At 44.3% G+C, this 18099-nt stretch overlaps 1 protein-coding gene across 2 annotated transcripts in view; it reads right to left on the bottom strand.

The window, feature by feature from the left end:
- Window positions 1-6621: 6621 nt before the first annotated feature.
- LOC144166828 (putative ferric-chelate reductase 1 homolog) overlaps window positions 6622-18099 on the bottom strand; it is a 43543-nt gene continuing 32065 nt past the window's right edge. For both annotated transcript variants that reach the window (XM_077696321.1, XM_077696318.1), the window contains 3 exons: window positions 11750-11974; window positions 7502-7712; window positions 6622-6733 (listed from right to left, as the gene is read on the bottom strand). In XM_077696321.1, coding sequence (XP_077552447.1) covers window positions 6670-6733; window positions 7502-7712; window positions 11750-11954 — 480 coding nt within the window. In that variant the 5' untranslated portion in view covers window positions 11955-11974 and the 3' untranslated portion in view covers window positions 6622-6669. The remainder of the gene's footprint in view (window positions 6734-7501; window positions 7713-11749; window positions 11975-18099) is intronic.

An 18099-nucleotide genomic window follows, 5' to 3' on the forward strand; every position in this document is an offset into this window, starting at 1 on the left:
TTGCGTTACCGTTTACCGTGGGAGTGCACAGCGCGAGAGTTACCGCGAACGTTAACTTACCGGCACAGGCTTCACCGTCGCCAGCGGCTTCCGGTAACACGGTAAACGGTAACGCAAACACCGTAACGATATGCTAAAACTGCCTAATATCACCCCAAGTTGGCATTCCACGCGGGCATGTCACCGTTCATCCGGGAGGTATTCGCAGCTATTCGACGAGCTGAAACTAGAGGACGCAATGGCGGCGACAGCGGCTTTCTAATGCTTCCGCGCCTATTCGCGCTTCTGTTGGGGTCTGCGCTTCTTCAATTCCCGCTCTTCCTCTAAGCGAATGACACGCGTCCCTCCCATAGCGAGTTAAAGCTGTAATGTCTCCAGCTTTATTCTAGTGGTGAAACGTGTGACTGTCTGTTTTCGTCCCCATGGTAGGCGTCTTACTGTCTGTGTAACACACCAACCCAGACCGAAACCGTTCGATTTCGAGGGAGAGCTGCCAGGGCGCATTGAGTCATGAGACTTCTACGTTTAAGACTCGAACCAGCACAACGGGCATTATCGGTAGCGGCATGGAGTCCAGCTGTGTGTGCTCGCCCCACTTCCCTTCCCCCGCTACCCGCAACCCGTGCATGCTTAAAACGGCAACCAGTGATGGGCGCATACTGGTCAATGTTCGAATGAATGTCTCGAATACACTGGTGAAAATGTCGCTTGGAAAGCCTTTAAAGTTGAAGAAGAACTATAGGCTCACTCCGGCGTTCCAACTGGGCAAGTGGCTCTTGAAGTCACTCCTACTCGGCGAGGTGGAATATTTAACTGAGGCGGCTTTCGAGGCCACGGTCAGACGGCTTTCGGTCATTTTTGCGCCCATTCGAGTTTCTGTGTGTTCTCCGCAATCATCTGATAACGGCGCTAGGGCCGTTATCAGCCGATAGCGCAACCTGTGAAAGGGGCGGCAATAATGGTGGCGAGGGGAATGGCAGTTGTGAGATAGGGCGGTCGGCGGTGGCGAGGAGGAGCCCCGGAGCGGAGCCGAGTAACTCGGCTTCACCAGACTGACACACGGGGGGGTAGGGGGTAGTCATATACTGCTTCACAGTAACAAGCGATTCGGCGGCACCGGTACGCTCTGCCGTTATCAGGCGTAGCGTTTCGTTGTCCTTACCGCATCATACTCCCGATGGTCACGGCCGTCTTTTAAATGCAGAGCATTTTAACTCACGATGTCACCCGGCGTTGTCGGCGTGCCTCGGCGTCCGCAACAGCCGTTCCAGGTGCGCCATCTCCCCCACTCCTCCTCTCCCGCATCACGCTACCCTCATCGCTCTCAACAACAGGTCCGCGTCCCTCCCCCTACACTTTATAAAAAAAATAATACTTACCGGCGCCTGGTTTCGATCCCACGACCCTGCGGGCGGAACACAAGGTCCATGGTGCTCTACCCACTGCGCCACAAAGCCGACACAGAATGGAAGGCTACGAACGCGCCTTATATCCTTGACTCATTCAAACTACGTCAAGAAGCTGCTGATACAACGCGTTCACTACCTGTGGGCGGAACGCGAGGTACATGGCGCTCTTCCCACTGCGCCACAAAACCGACACAGAATGAAATGCTACGAACGCGCCTTATATCCTTGACTCATTCAAACTACGTCAAGAAGCTGCTGATACAACGCATTCACTACCACCAACTCCCCAAACACTAAACGTTAACGCAATACACCCACCCCCTATGCGACGCATTTACTCGAGTCCCCTCGCGGGGAGATGGGCCCTTTTTCTGTGATCACGCCATCAACTTGTAACACAGCAGCAGATGATAGCGTGGCGGCGGCGATGGCCGGGAAGGTGACAACGCAACAAAGCTTACATGAAGCACAGAGCTCAAGGATGTTACTAAAAGCGATTGAAATAAATAAATAGGTAAGGTAAAAAAGATTGTGCGATGTTCATTAGCACAACACCCGCCTTTCGCTCGCTTTTGGATCGACGTTTCTCGAATGCCATATGGTGTTGACGCCTTTTTTTACCCGAACAAATGTGCTCTTCCTGCCCACCTAAGCTCGCGTCCTCCTGTTTATAATACATGGCAGGTATTTTTACATCCCTTATGCGCAATATTTGATCGTCTGGTTGTAATCTTTAAAAGCTAAGCGTCAATTACACTGCAAGTCGTCACAGCTATGCATGCATCACGTCACTGATTGCAACTTTCTCTTTACACAAAGAACATGAAGAATTCACTGTGAATTTATGCAGTCGAGAATAGAGCCTTAAAACTGTTTTGATATTATATTTTACTTTTTCAAAGTCAACAATGCTTGAGCATAAAGATAACGTACAATATTTGCTTTTTATGTTGGGCAATGAAGTAGCCATTATTTGTTTTGCCGCCGTAGCAGCAACAATAGATGTCATGCGTGGGGTTCCTTGCTGGGTTAAATAATTTAATGGGCCCTATTCGCGACTGCATCCATTCCCAGTGAATTCGCCATGCTTTTGCGTAAGCACAACGTAAGCATTCAGTGACGTATAGCTATAACGACAGGCAGTGTAATATGATGCTTCATTCATAAAGATAACAACTAATGTATCGAATATTGCACATAAAAGACCTAAAAACACTTGGCATGTATTGTAAAAATGAGAACGCCAGCTAAGGATGGCAAGGAAAACACATTTCTTGGGGTAAAATTGGCGTCCACTCTACAAGGCGATCAAGTAACGTTGATAAAAAAGCGAGCGAAAGGCGAGCGTTGAGCTAAAGAACATCACACAATCTTTTTCATCGTTTTTACTAACATAGTTGAGCTGTCTGCTTGAATGCAAGCTTCGTTACGTTATCACCTTCCCTTCCGTTACCGCCGCCAGGCTATTGTCTTCTCTGCTGCTTTGTTACGAGTTTATGACGGGATTACAGAAAACGACGGCTGTGAGCATCGCTTGTATGACGCAGTAAGGGCAGCAAAACGCTACGCCTGATAACGAAGGATCGTACCGATGCCGCCGCTCATTCGTCAAGCCGGACCTCAGTCTGTGCAGTAATGAATAAAAGATTCAGTTTTCTTTGTTATTTTTATCTCGAATTCGACCACGTGACCCGCCAGCTTACTAGGAGCATAGTGACTAGGGGGAGTGTGGAGATATGCCATGCGCTGAATTCTTTGTATTGGAGAGGCATGCACTTCCCTATTATGTGCCTGTTACGCCAAAAAAAAAATAAATGCTACTGTATTGCAAAACATAAAAACAATTTACGGGACGGTATTTTTATGCGCCGTTATCGCTGACTTCAAGCAGTCAAAAGTATTATTTCTTTCTTTCTCTGGAAAACAGTTTTAAATTGCGCATCATGTGAAACTGCGCCTGCTTCAAATTCATGGAGATTTCACGACGCCCAAGGTCGGTGAAATTTTTTGCCCTATTTCACGGTGACAGCAGCCACCATTTGCAAGCTGTACGTAACATCACGTCAATTTCCGCAGGCTCCACTTGCCAATGTGTGACATAATCATTCCGGGCAACTATTTAAATAACGTCACGTCTTCTCAGCCAATGCCAGAGATCGCGTGGCATATAAGCACTATAGTTGTTAAATAGCATAGAGAGGCCTACGTCGCCATGTCCACTGCATATCATATGGTTTTTTATTGCCGACCAAGAATTACGCGTTTTCAAAAGAGAGAAATAAGGCAAACTTTACAACTGGTGTCTGCCGTAATCAACGTGACCCTAGCCGGGCGTGCATTTGAGCAGGCGGCAGCTGCCGAGTTTACAGAAGCAAGGACTGGTGTTCGCAGAGGTGTGGGGGCTGTAATGGATAATCGTAAGTCTACCGCAGTTTTGAAGGCGAAGAAAGATAGACAGCTTAGGCCAAGGGATGCCGAAGGGGAAAAGGAATACCTCGGACTTTATTGCTTCCCAAAGATGACAGCTAAGCAACAGTTCTCTGGAATCCTATCTCGGTCATAAAGTGAATTTCGGCTCCACGTGCGAGTAATAATTAACGCATGTAGACTTAAGCTGTCGCAGAAAGCGTTATGCAAAGGAGACCTAACATTTGCATGAGTAAATCACAATTAATCGATCGTTACAAGTGGTTGGTCACGAAAGCAAGTGAGTTCTCCATAACGAATACGCTGAATCTTATCGTGCTTCTCTGGTACCCCTGCCCCGTCTTTAGCGGACGACCAACAACTGCCGGGGCGCTAAGTCATTTACAAGCAGGGACCGCGGTGGAAGCAAACTACCACCAGTGACCTCCTGCTGCAATATCATTGTTAGGATGGAGGGTGGCATTGCGTCTGTTATTCTAGCAAAGTAAAGGAGACATTGATGTTGAAATATTTATACCCATCCCATCGATCTAGTAATAAACCTTGAATAAAAAAAGAAACAGATGTACCGTTGTTGCATTGCTGTGGGTAACATTAGAACATATAAACAATATACAAACACTTCGACATGCGTATGAGCTTCTTAACAAAATTGTTTTATCCGTTGTAATATTAAAAAAACATAACTAAAGACAAGCCCCCGCAAGAAGCAATTCCATTGTGCTAGCCGTCGCAGCCGCCGTTTACTCGAGCTTTCCGGCGCCCAAAGCGTGAAACTTGAGTGAGCGACTACTGCGAGGCCGTCATTGCGACGCCGCCACGAACAACCGAAAAGAAAAGAAAACATGACGTCACGAGTGCGAGCAACCTCACGCAGCCCGCTCACTCCCCTTTCCAGTTGTTGCCATGACGGCTAATCCAAAGTTTTTTGAATGCCACGTGCAAACTCTCTAGGATTTGGCGCCGGTGGCGTCAATTACGAGGGGCAACGGTGGATGCTGCAGATCACTCCCCAATGGCTCTGCTGTTAAAAAGACGAAGTGACTGTCTTGATTTCGCTCCCCTTAGTCTTCGATGGCCGACAACAGATGGGCGTAATTTCTTCCTATTTTTTTCTTTTTCAGGCTGCAACCAGTGCTACATTCAGGTGTCAATGGCATTCGGAAGAACACGAAGTTCGCTAAAACATAGGCGAAACATAAAACATAGGCGAAAGGAGAACGTCAGGCTACTCGTCGATGATATCGGTGAACACCTGGGGTCCTATTCTCGACTGCACAAATTCCCAGGCAATTCGCCATGTTTTTTTGCCTCAGCACTGCGTAAGGAATCAGTGACGTGATGCACCTACAGCTATGAAGACATGCAGTGCAATTTGACGCTTCACTCATGAAGACCCCCGCCAAGGTATAAAATATTGCGCATTAAAGATATAAAAAGACTTGGCATGTACCATAAACATTAACGCGATAGCTGAGGCTGGCAAGAAAAACACTATTCTGGAGGTCACAATTGGCGTCAACACCTCAAGGCGATCGAGTAACGTTGATCTCAAGGCGAGCGAAGAGCGGATGTCGAACTAAAGAACATCACACATTTTTTTTGCCGTATCTATTTCTTTCAATCGCTTTTAGTAACATAGTTGGGCTCTCTGCTTCAATGCAACCTTTCTTGCGTTATCACCTTCCCGGCCGCGACCGCCGCCACGCTATCCTTTGCTGCTATGTTAAATGTTTATGGTGTAATCACAGAAAAAGACGCCTGTGACTGGCCGTGACCATCGGTTGTATCACACATAAGAGCGAAGCCGCGCGCCTGATAAGCGCGGAACGCACCGATATCGCCGATTCACTCATTCGTCAAGCTCGACTTCACTGTGCGCTGTAATGATCAAAAGGGTCACTTTTCTTTGTTATTTTCCGGTTTAGTTTGATCATGTGACCCAGCAGCTTACTAGGAGGAGCGTGGACAAATGCCACGCGTTGCGTTCGCTTGTCATGGAGAGGCTTGTACTGCCTTCTTATGTTGGTGTTACTCCAAAAAAATATTTTTATTGCCAAACATAAAAACAAAATACGCCAGGTTATGCATGCTCCGTGAAAGCTAACCTGGAAAAACTAAAAACTCTTATTTCTTTCGTAGAAAACAGCTTTAAACAGCGCGTCTTGCGACACTGCGCGTGCTGCTAATTCACGGGGATTTCACGGCATTTGCTCGTGCATATACCAAATGTTGGTGTTTCCCAGGTAAAATGCCACAACGCACTCGCTTAGTGCACCAGCCCAGATTAAGTCACGAAGCGATAGGGGCGCCGGGATACGGCCTGTACTCAGTTGCCGATTCCGGGGTTCCGTTCCTACCCCGTCCCCACCATCGGCTATTTTTGGAGCCGTTTGGCTGCTGCAGACACCAAATGGAACGATGTGTTGCTTTCGCATAAAACTATCGGTACCGTTCACTGGACACTGTCGCATAGCCGTACAATCGCACAACATCACCGAAGTTGTGAAACGGCGAAGAGCCTCCTGCTTACCACTAAAGCGCGGGTTCGACGCTGGCTTAGTACATTTTTATGGTGGTGGCAAAGGACAAAACACCTTTATATAGGAGAAATAAACGCAACCAGATGGTTTAAAATTATCTGTAGTCCGCCAGTACAATTGCGCCTCACAGCCACAATGCGAGCGAATGCGGGGGTAATGCCCTTAAAATATATTTGGGGGAAAGTCTCGGTTTGTGTAATTTCCGGGGCTATTCTATGATAAAAGTCACTGGAAAGCGAGGATATGCGACATTGGATGGTAAAGTTTATTCGATAAGAATGCAGAGCAACCTAAGGCTGGAGTGTGCTGGTCAAGTTCATGTAGAACTCGTTGTACCTGTGAACCACAGTGGCCCTGAAAGGAAATGAGAACAAAAGCTGCTTCAATACGGTTGCGTGAAAGTTAAACCGTTATGATCTTGAAGCTGAGGTAAAAAACGATATAAGGAAAACAATACGGCGTTTCCATTTTTAGCTTCTCAACATGCCGCCAATGTATGCGAAACATTAAGTCTATTTCACAGCAGTTTCCAGTGAGTGGCTAGAATATTGGAAATCGTTTCTAGGCACTGCTGCATGTGAAAACTGTTTAGCCTGATAACTTTCACTTCTAACAAGTATAAAAATTCCGTGCTACTCAGCGATCCGCCTTTACATCCCCATGATAACATCGACACAACGGCCTCGCGGGATAATAATTAATCGTTTTCTAGTCTTCAGCACCTTCTTGGAGTGCAATGACGTCGTCACTAGAGACAAGGATATTGCTACTAGGTGTGCCACCAGATCAGCTGCAATGAAGTTTTTCAGTTGTGTTATTTACTCTGGGTAGCGTGAACTGTTTTCATAAATCTAATTCATATCTGAAAACAAAACGATCTCCATCACTATCGCGTGAGTTAATCTCTGGAGCAGCAGCGCTAATTATGAAAAACTAGTCTGTTCTGTCATGCAGGTAAAAAAGAAACAGCATAATCTGCCGGAAATATCGGCGTTTGCTTCGAATTACATTGCCGCATTATATATTAGTCAGACGGCGTGCGCCATGAAGGCGCACACGCTAGGTTTACCCAAGACTGCTGGCCAGAGTCTCGCGATGCGGCGAGGAAAAAAAACTACTCACTTGAAGTGCACTCGTCCGCACTTGTCGGCCGGTGCCAGCCAGTGCATCTCTACGCGCTCCTTGTCCGCCCTGCTGACGTGCGTGGCGGCCGCGCATTCACTAAGAGTCTTGTATCCGGCACCGAGCATGAAGCGGCCCACTTCCTGGCCCTGCTCGTCCACCGACTTCACCTTGAAGCCTCGGAAGGGCTTTCCCACAGTGTATACGGTCACTGGAGCGCGCAAGCGGAAAAGCATCAGCGTAAGCTTACAGGCTGGCTCGACGCAGTGAACTGTATTTCACGTAAGCATACACACATCTTCTAATTTTTGTCGTCATTGCTTATCTCGCTGATCTCTAAATAACGCTATATAACGATACTTCTCCTACATTTTAACATTATTAAAAGCCGTTTTATGGAAAGGACCATACGTATTTTTGATCATTTTCCATCACACAAACATGGGTATTAGCCATTCTGTCGTAGATGCAGCACTGGCGCTAAACACCAGCATATCGGTTTGTAATTTATTGAGTGAATGATTTCCTTCTCACGTGGAATTCTTTCCTTCCAGGACCCTGACTTAGTGGCTATAACGGTAGCAGACAGTAATATCCGCTGGAGGTTGGAAGGTCGGCGCAGGTTCGGTAAAGTGTTCTCAATTTCTTCAAATGCAAATTCATTCAAATTGCAAATAGGACACAGCAACAATGTCACATCATACCTGAACATATTGAATTTGCTATAAAAGGAACACTTTCATGAACCTTAGGTCGTTATATGTACCAGAACGGCGGAATGAAATACGTGAATATTAAGAAATATCTCGTTAAGTTTTCCCATGATTAAGTGTGTGGATTTTGTTTATTGCTAATTTTAATTTTTGTTACGTTCACTTCTTTTGCCTACTTCTAAGGAGTACGAGCATTTTCTTTTGATAAACCTACCTGTTATTAACGGCGTGTTTTATTTACTTCACCTGCATTACGCGAGAAGAGCTGACTATGCGAGAAGCAATACATTCGCCATGTTGTACCTACATCTGCAACGTGGAATTTTATGTATAAGCCGTGCTTTTGCCTTTGCAATGCCTAAAATTGTGAAACACTATAAATCGATTGTTCCCGTTTCGGAGAAATTTGTTAGTACCTGCAATCACGCCCACGTCTTATTTTTCTGTTATTCACGGTTGTGACATAGCTTTGAATCGTCCTACCCCAGTAACATGTCATAACAAGTGTGCGAGCATATTCTTGAGTAGTTCGGTCATAACGACATTTTCCCCTCTGGCTTGAATCGTTCACAGGCCGTTTTGGAAATCTGTTCATTATTATCATTTATTCGCGTACTTATGACCATTTATAACCTTGCCGCTCTTGCTATCAGACGAGGCATAAAACGTATTGTAAGGGAGACAACTGAATGAATATTGAGCCTACACTTTACAGTAGGAGAGGTAGTTACTTAAAAGAGAGCTCTTCTTAAGCGGATGCAAATTCCGAAACCGAAAACATTCGCTTGTATCAGCTTATGGCATTTTAAAAGCAGTGAATACGCCAGCTACTACCTCTTGTAATTTTTACTAAGGCTGTTTTATTTCGAGCTAGAATAGCACTTTAAGGTGATCTTCCATATTGACAACATGCTGCGTCGAGGTTATCTTAGGCCTGAACTCAACTTTCAAGTTGCGCAATATATATTTTCTGAAATGTACTGAAAATACGGCATTACATAGGGGAATCACGTTACTTTATTGTTTTCGTAAAATTTGCAGTCTCGGAACCAATTTGGCATTTTTGAAACCTTAGTTTCTTGTTAATGATAATGCATATTGAACAGTGTCTGCTGAAGGCTTCCACAATAAATATTTTTACTCGTTTCTGTGTGCTGTAGCTACAGCAGAAACAGTGGGATGTTCTGGTGAACAAGAACCCGTATTTGTTGGAGTGAAGTTGAGAGGTGTTTGTGATCTAAAGTACCAAGCATTTGTACTCGTATACCTGAATCTTTCGCATCAGGTTGAGGAAAGCAGTGAAACAGTGTGAAAGGAAAGTACACGCAAGTAATTTGTGGAAAGTTATTTATGTACCGGAATAGAGTTATCTGAACGCAGATGTTTTATAGCTCTATCAGAAATCGAACATTTGCTTTTATGTTTACTTTCTCGAAATAAACAATAAATAAATGTTGAAGCCCGAATTTTTATGGCTATTTTACCGTGCGCTTTGCTTGTGTGTGTGCGTGTGCAAAAATATTACTGTGAATATGCTCAGCGCATAACTGCCGGAGCTCCTGTTGTATCCCAGCAATTGCAGAAATTCAGAAATTCAGAAATATGCAGAAATTCAGAGAATTGTATACTAATGCGGAGCATTTCTTATGCCGCTGTCTTGAGTGTGAGTTCTTTAAAACCACATTTTTCGGTTTTTACATGTACGGACCGAACAATTATTTTCATTTACTCTGTTACAAAGATTACAGGCGTCACTTGCGCCAAATCTGCATTGTTTTGTAACGGAAGGGCGTTACAGGCCACGCCATTGTCCTTATTTTTTGAATATTTTTAGGTTCTTCAGTTTTTCAAAATTTTGTTCCAACAATTAGCTCCATTTACGCTAGTGCAACGATTACAGGTAGAACTTCTGCCAAATCTGCATTCTTGTAGAAATGCAGGGCGTTACACGGTTCGCAATTTTCCATACTTTTTTATATTTTTGTTATTTTTCAGTTTTCCAATATTTCGTTCGACAAATTATCTCCGTTTACGCTATTGTAACGAACATGTGGAACTTCCGAAAATACACATTACTGTGGAAATGCCTGGCGTCATACGGCTCTTGAATTTCTTCATTTTTTGTTTTCTGTTTTTTCATTTTTCTGAAGTCTCTCTCGGCCAATTACCTCTATTTACATTATCATAACGATCACAAGCGGAACTTTCGCGAAATCTGCACTGTTGTGGAAAGGGAGGGCGTCACACAGTTCACGCTTTTGCGTATTTTAAATTTTTTTTTCTCGTTTGTTAGGTTTTCAAAATTTTTCTGTACCGATTATCTCCATTTACGCTATATAACGATTACTGGTTGAACTTCAGCGAAATCTGCCGTATTGTGGAAATGGAAGGCGTCATAAGGTTCGCATTTCTTGTAACTTTTTTTATATTTTCTTAATATTTAGTTTTTCAAACTTTTTTGTGCGACCAATTGTCTGTATTTACGCTGTTATAACGATTGCAGGTGGAAGTTTTTCGGTATCTGCAGTTTTACGCGAATGCAGATCATTACCTAATCCTGGATAGGGGGGGTTGTTACTCGGCAAAGAAGGTTACGATTTAGAATTATCTGACAATTCTCCGCGAAGAGAACTCAATCTCATTTCGAGTTCATTTTATTAGTCGTACTAAGTTTGCAGTGAAGTTGTAAGCGTTTCACAATTCGCATCTACTCAACACGTGGCTGTGTATAGCAGGATTGTGGTCACAGGAAATGGTTCACACTCTTGTTTTATCAAACCTTACCCAAAAATAAATGACAATATCTTGCTAATACGTCCATTAATATGCCGGGTTTTAGGCACACTCTTCATATTTAGTCCATTCACATTAAATGAGTTTATATGTGTGTTCTAAAGTAGTTGCTTTGCCGAGCTCTGAAAAGCGTCTCTGGTCTTCCCGCTGCGCAGTGCGGAATGGCCCATTATATAATCACAATCACATATAATTTCGTAGATGCTGCTAATAGACCAGAAATGACGGATCTTCGTACGCATGTTCTTGTGCCTCGTTCCAAACCTGAGGTGCCAATAAGCTGACCTCATGTCTCATTCTGCAAATCTGTTTTAGCGTGGTTTTACCGCCACTCTGCGATGTTCTAGAACTACAGCTGACACGTCGAGGTACTTTTTCAAATCGAAGGGTTGACCGCATGGCGCACAAACCCTAGCCTGTTGTGAAGAATTGGCCGGAAGCTTTTTAGGAATGTCCCCCTTGGCCACTCTGGTGGCGCCGTGGCTAAGGCCTTAATTGTGCTGTTGAGTCCGACGACGAGGGTTCGATAGAAGCCGGGAGGCCGTTTCCCTCATGGAGGCGAAAGACGGGAATATCCGGGAGCCGATGTTTCAGCATATATTTCAGATCTCCCGGTGGTTTAATTATTCTGTAGCAGACTACAATGGCGACCCTCGATCCCTGTAAGCTTGTAGCTTCTCGGGGAAGACCCCCGCTGGAAAGGAAGTAATATACGAGCTCGGAAGGCGTTTTCAGTGCGTACCCTTGACACTTTCGTTGGGTGCAAAGTCCACCTTGTCCTGGATCAGACGGTAAGGGGAGATCTTGGCGTCGAGGGGTACTATTCCTGAGTGTAAGGGAAGCAGGTCGACGAAGGGATAACATGTGAATTCCGATGCCCCGTATGGAAACGCCTTGGAAGCAGCCAAGAACAGCAGCACCAGCAGAGGCAAACCGAGGCCAGCCATGAATGTTCCTGCTGAAAAACCTGGAGCAAGTACAATAATTCGTAACCTCAATGATTAAGTAAACAGCTCATAAAACTTCTGCGACCAAGACACAACGCGACACGTTTCCTAAGCCGTGCTTGGGCAGTTGTATCGCGCCTCCAACAGATGGCGAAACGATACCCGCCCGATCGCGGCGAGGCAAAGGTGCGGTAAAACTGCAGTGCCGGCGCACGCGATGACGCCATCGCTCGGAGAGGTTTTCCTCTGCACATTCAACGGCCCAACCACCAGCTTAAACAGCATCGCTGTTAAAAATTGAACTCAGTTCGACCCAGTGTGGAAATCTTAAGTAGCGGTGGTGTGTTTCCTATGCATCGCCTCGAACGTCAAAGGGCTCTCGCACGAGAAGGGCAGCGTCGCCACGCAAGTTCTGAGGTTAGCGAAAAATAATCGGTAGCTTAACTTCACAGGCATTAGGCTCCCTCTACTCTTCCTACCTTCGCGAAAGGGAGAGGAACCCTCCTCTGCGAGATCACTCCGAACTCTATCGGTGGTCAGTGCACTGTATCTGCGAGAGTTCTGGCGGGCCTGGCAACCTGCGCCTACCAATGCGTGACATGTCATGCATTGGTAGGCGCAGGTTGCCAGGCCCGCCGAACGCAGCGAACGCAGGTAAATGCGTTCGCGGGGGTTATTGACCGGAACATGAGCACGTAAAAGAACAACCGCATCGCTTGTTTGACAAAACAGGTTTGCGTTCTTATTTATTTGAAGGATGCGGTCTTTATCTGGTGGCTTTTCACAGCTCGGATTAGGATGAAGTTTTTCGCAGTGTCTACGCACGAAAGGGCGTTTTCTACTTGCGCTGTTTCGGACGTCGGGAGTTTTTTCAAGTCTCTTCAAAATTATGTGTTATCTTAAAATTTTTATTTCGCTACATGCTAGCTTCCGAGTTTTGAGCCGCGTGCTAGCCAAATATTGCTTCATTACAGCCGATATAGCACGCGGCTTAATGTTTCAGTTCTGTTATAAAAAGAATGTGCCTCTGAATTGAAGTGTGACCACCCAAAGTTCGTATTCAGTTCGCTGCAGCTGATAATTCGCTATATTAGCGTTCATTATAGCATCGTTCATCTGTACTCCACTGGGCATTTAAATATAGCTTACACATCTTAATAAAATAATATCCACGGGGCTTTCACCTATACTTTAAAGAAAAGCCGGTGAATATAAATGCATGCTAATGAAATCTTAGAAGCACTACCGCCATGTCAAATCTGCCCGAGAAATGTGCCCCTTGCATGAGCATGCTCTCCTGTTGAATTTTGTTAATGAATTTTCGGTTATTTCTGTTTCTTGTTTTCGGTGTTAGCACTACAGTGGGGTGGAATAATGAGGTGCTTTTTTGCCTCGTTAGATTCTCCAGAAAAGGTTTAAAAGCCAAATGTTAGCACATTCCAGCCATCCAGCAGACACCTCTCCATGCAGAAATTCATGCCATTTTGGGCCGCTTTTTTCTTCTTATCTCCATAAGCAGAAAAAATGTTCGGTAGGCTGGAATGTGCATTTACATTAGACGAAGTGATTAGCTGAAGTGCATTTGTTTAAACCTCAAGCTGAATAGTCCAAATGAGGAGGTCTCGATTGAAACGAATAAAATTTATTAAGTGTGAATACACTTTATAAGCGACCCCAAACCAGCCACCGCCGGCGGCGGCGTCGGCGTCCACAGTGCTCCTCTATAAAGAAACAGCATCCGGCGCCAGGTTTCGATCCGCGGACTTTGCGGCCGCAGCGCGACGCTCTACCGATCAAGCCACGGACGCGACGGTGATATCAGTGTTGACGCGCCTTATATCTTTAACGCATTCAAACTACGTCGTCAGCGGCGTGCGTTGGTGACTCAGCGGCGTTATAGCGGCTTGATAACTGCGTGGTGTACACGTGATACTACAAACCCGATGGAAGAGATGGAAGAGAAGGCGGCGAGGCGGTGGGCTGCGGGGGCCGAGCGCAAGCGCCGCAAGCGGGCCGACAACCGTGCATTCGCACTTTCACATTCTCCCCATCGGGGAAATGCGCGGGAATTTTTTTGTAAAAGTTGCCTGAAGGTTGTAACTTGGACTATGGTGACAAAATTGCAAGGAATTACCTTTCAGCACCATCAATAACAATTGTGCTCTGTATCCTGTTGTGAAGAATGTAAGGCAGAATAAAACTATTACCAAGGGTGAGAAATTGGTTCAGGCCCTCTAATTATTTCAGGACGTGACAGTACCTTTTACGAAATTTATTTTCAGGACAAATGAAAAAAGAGATTAGACATTTACTACTGATAACTCCATTGGTTTCATTTCATTTGCAAGATTTAGTAAAGTCACAGGTAAATACAAGAGGTAAATCTAAATAAATGCATTAAGAAACTTGTGCTTCCATCAAAGAGGGCCAAGCTGGCCAAGAAGAATGCAGCCACTGACCCATCGCCACATCAAAGCAACCTGCAACCACCTTAATTCGCATGCACGCGCAGCATTTTGTGTAATAAAATGTGGAAGGTATGTGATGAAGTTTTTGTCAGCATTTGGGGTGCAGCATTAATTGCTGCTGTTAAGTGAAATTCATTATATATGCTATCCACGGGGTCATAAGCTCAATCCAAATATAGCCATATATAATATTAGGCCACCATATATGGCTCACCCATTTATGGACTCGCCCATATATGGCCACGTCAGGAATTGGGCATATAAGGCCATATATGGCCCACATCCATATATGGCCTCACCCATTTATGGCCATGTCAGGAATTGGAATATATGCCCACATATGGCGCACCCATATATGGCCACGTATGCCCAATTCCTGACATGGCCATATATTGCAATTTTTATATATGGCCATATATGGCATTTTCGTAAGGGACATGACCCTGTGCAGACTTACGAACACGCTCCACGTATGACAGCTCCCCCCTTGAAAGCTGAAAGCGAATCATTCATTCTGTTAGGAGCGTGATTTTTGTTGTGTCACCCTTACTCGTTTTCGTTCACATAGGAGTACGGTCGCAAATGCAGTAGTTCTTGTGTTGACTCCTCTGTTTACAGTAAAATATTTGTCCAACGCGCGGGCACTTCTTGTTTATTTTAATCGTTGTGGTCGCACTTTCCTAATCTCATTGTTCGTAGTCTTACTGGTATTGCTGCTAAATTTAAGCTGTGAAGGGGCGTGAAAAAGCCTCCATCCTCAGTCGGTGTTCTTGTTAGGATTTGTCTGTGAATCACTGGCCTACCCTTACGAAAATGCTATATATGGCCATATATAAAAATTGCCATATATGGCCACGTCAGGAATTGGGCATATGTGGCCATATATGGCCTTATATGCCAATTCCTGACATGGCCATATATGGGTAGGGCCATATATGAAAGTAGGCCATATATGGCCTTATATGCCCAATTCCTGAGGGGGCCATATATGGGTGAGGCCATATATGGGTAAGCCATATATGGCGGCGTAACATCATATATGGCTATATATGGATTGAGTTTATGACCACGCGGATAGCATATATAATGAACTTCAGTTAACAGCAGCAATTAATGCTGCACCCTGAATGCTGACAAACACTTAATGACATACGTTCCACATTTTATTACAAAAATGATGCGCGTGCATGCGAATTAAGGTGGTTGCAGGTTGCTTTGTTGTGGTGATGGGTCAGTGGCTGCATTCTTCTTGGCCAGCTTGGCCCCTTTGATGGAAGCACAAGTTTCTCACTGCATTTATTTATTTTTACCTCTCGTATCTAGCTGTGGCTTTACTAAATCTTGCAAATGAAATGAAACAAATAGAGTTATCATTATTCAATATCCAAGTTCTTTTTTCATTATTCCTGAAAATAAATTTCGTAAAAACTAATGTCACTTCCTCAAATAATTAGAGGGCCTGAACCAATTCTCCCCCTTGCTAATACTTTTATCCTGCCTTGCATTCTTCACAACAGGATACAGAACGCAATTGTTATTAGTGATGCTGAAACGTAATTGCTTGCAATTTTGTCACCATAGTCCATGTTAAAACCTTTATGCAACTTTTACAAAAGAAATTTTATTTGTTTAAATCGAGAACTCCTTATTTTGACAATTCAGCTTGAGGTTTAAGCAAATGCACTTCAGCAATTCACTTCGTCAAATGTAAATGCACATTGCAGCCCACAGAACATTTTTTCTGCTTATGTTGATAAGAAAAAAGCGGCCCAAAATGGTATCAATTCCTGCATGGAGAGGTGTCTGCTGGATGGCTGGAATGTGCAAACATTTGGCTTTTAAACCCTTTCTGGAGAATGCGACGAGGCAAAAAAGCACCTTATTATTCAACCCCAATGTAGTGCTAATACCGAAAACAACAAACAGAAATGATCGAAAATTCATTAACCACATTCAGCAGGAGAGTATGCTCATGCAAGGGGCACATTTCTCGGGCAAATTTGACATGGCGATAGTGCTACTAAGATAGTGCTACTAAGATAAAAACTGTTTGTGGTGCTGCTGCATATATGACACATAAAGAACTAAGGCAGCTGCATTAAATATAATTGCAGTTTTGAAGTACGCAAGGAAAGATCTCTGTATAGTAGAAAAACTATCAGCAACGTATCTGGGTAATTAAAGAGAAAGTGTTTTCGGAGAATTTATATTCACAGGGAATTCATATTCCTGTGATTGTTAATTAAATAGTTAGAGTATTTGCATATATATATATTACTTTGGAACTGCGTTAATCAATTGTATATATCAGTAACTGGCCGCATATCTGGGTGCATTTTGTGTAAAACATAAATCTGATTGTGTCATATAGTTGTTGTTCAAGCCATACAGGGTGTCCCAAATATCATGCACCAAGATTTAAAAAAAGAGTAATGGCGTAACTCGAAGAAACCCTAGTGCATAATGTTCGCAGTATTGTGAAGTGGGCAGCATTTTTTTGGTAATGAGAGTTAACTAATTCTTTGTAATTAATTTTCTAACTCGAGAAGTACTGTCCTAATCACTAAAGTGTCAATGAGGCACTTGCAGGTACCCACGAGGGGCATCTAACTGCGGTATTTTGAGTGGCGAACCAATTGCGTACTCATTTATTCTGACTGATAAAGAAAACCCGCGAAATACGAAACATACCATGTGACGGCGCCTCCGCGTGCATCGTAAAGCAACGCCCTCAAACAGGCGGCCTCTGAGTTAGCCACAATTAAATAAACAAAAGAAAGAAAGAAGAAATCGCGACCGAGTTTGTGCCTTATCTGCACACGTGCCCCGCAAATCTTGCTGTTGCTGCTCCTTCCATGCATTCCATTATCAAGGTGATGCGCTGTCTCTTCGGGCAGGTGACAAGGGAAGCAGTTCCTTTCAATCAGCTTATATGGGAATGCTGCTTTACAATGCGCGCGGAAGCGCCTTCACGTGGTATTTTTCATATTTCGCGGGTTTTCTTTGTCAGTCATAATAAATAAGTAGGCAATTAGTTCGTCGGTGAAAATACCGCAGTTAGATGCCCGTCGTGGGTACCTACAAGTTCCTCATTGACACTTCAGTGATTAGGACAGCAATTCTCGAGTTAGGTAATTAATTACAATTAATTAGTTAATTATCATTATCAAAAAAATTACTGTCTGCTTCTCCACAGTACTGCAAACATTGTGCACTAGGTATTCTTTGAGTAACGCCATTGCTCTTTTTTTAAATCTTGGTGCACGATAGCTGGGACACCCTGTATAACGAAGAACGTAGCGCCATATATGGATTAGAAGGCGCCATATATGGGTTGACCAGGCCATATACGGCTGTACTTGGCGCCATATATGGATGAAATTGGAGCCATATCTGGGTTGGACGTGCCATATATGGCTCCACGTGGGGCCATATATGGGCTGACCACGCCATATATGGCCCTATTTGCCCCCCCCCCTATATGGCAAGTTATAGCCTGATATGAACACATATATAGCTATATATGGCCACATATAATTTATATATGGGCCATATATGGCATTTCTGTAAGGGTAATAGGAACTGAAAGCGGTAATTAGACACAGACAAAGAAAGGAGACAACAGGTCGAGCGCTCGTCCTGTTGTCGCCTTTTTTTGTCTGTGTCTAATTTGCGCT

The sequence above is a fragment of the Haemaphysalis longicornis genome, unplaced genomic scaffold, assembly GCF_048455015.1.
Source record: "Haemaphysalis longicornis isolate Haplotype H1 unplaced genomic scaffold, Haemaphysalis longicornis Haplotype H1 scaffold_1, whole genome shotgun sequence".
NCBI lineage: Eukaryota > Metazoa > Arthropoda > Arachnida > Ixodida > Ixodidae > Haemaphysalis > Haemaphysalis longicornis.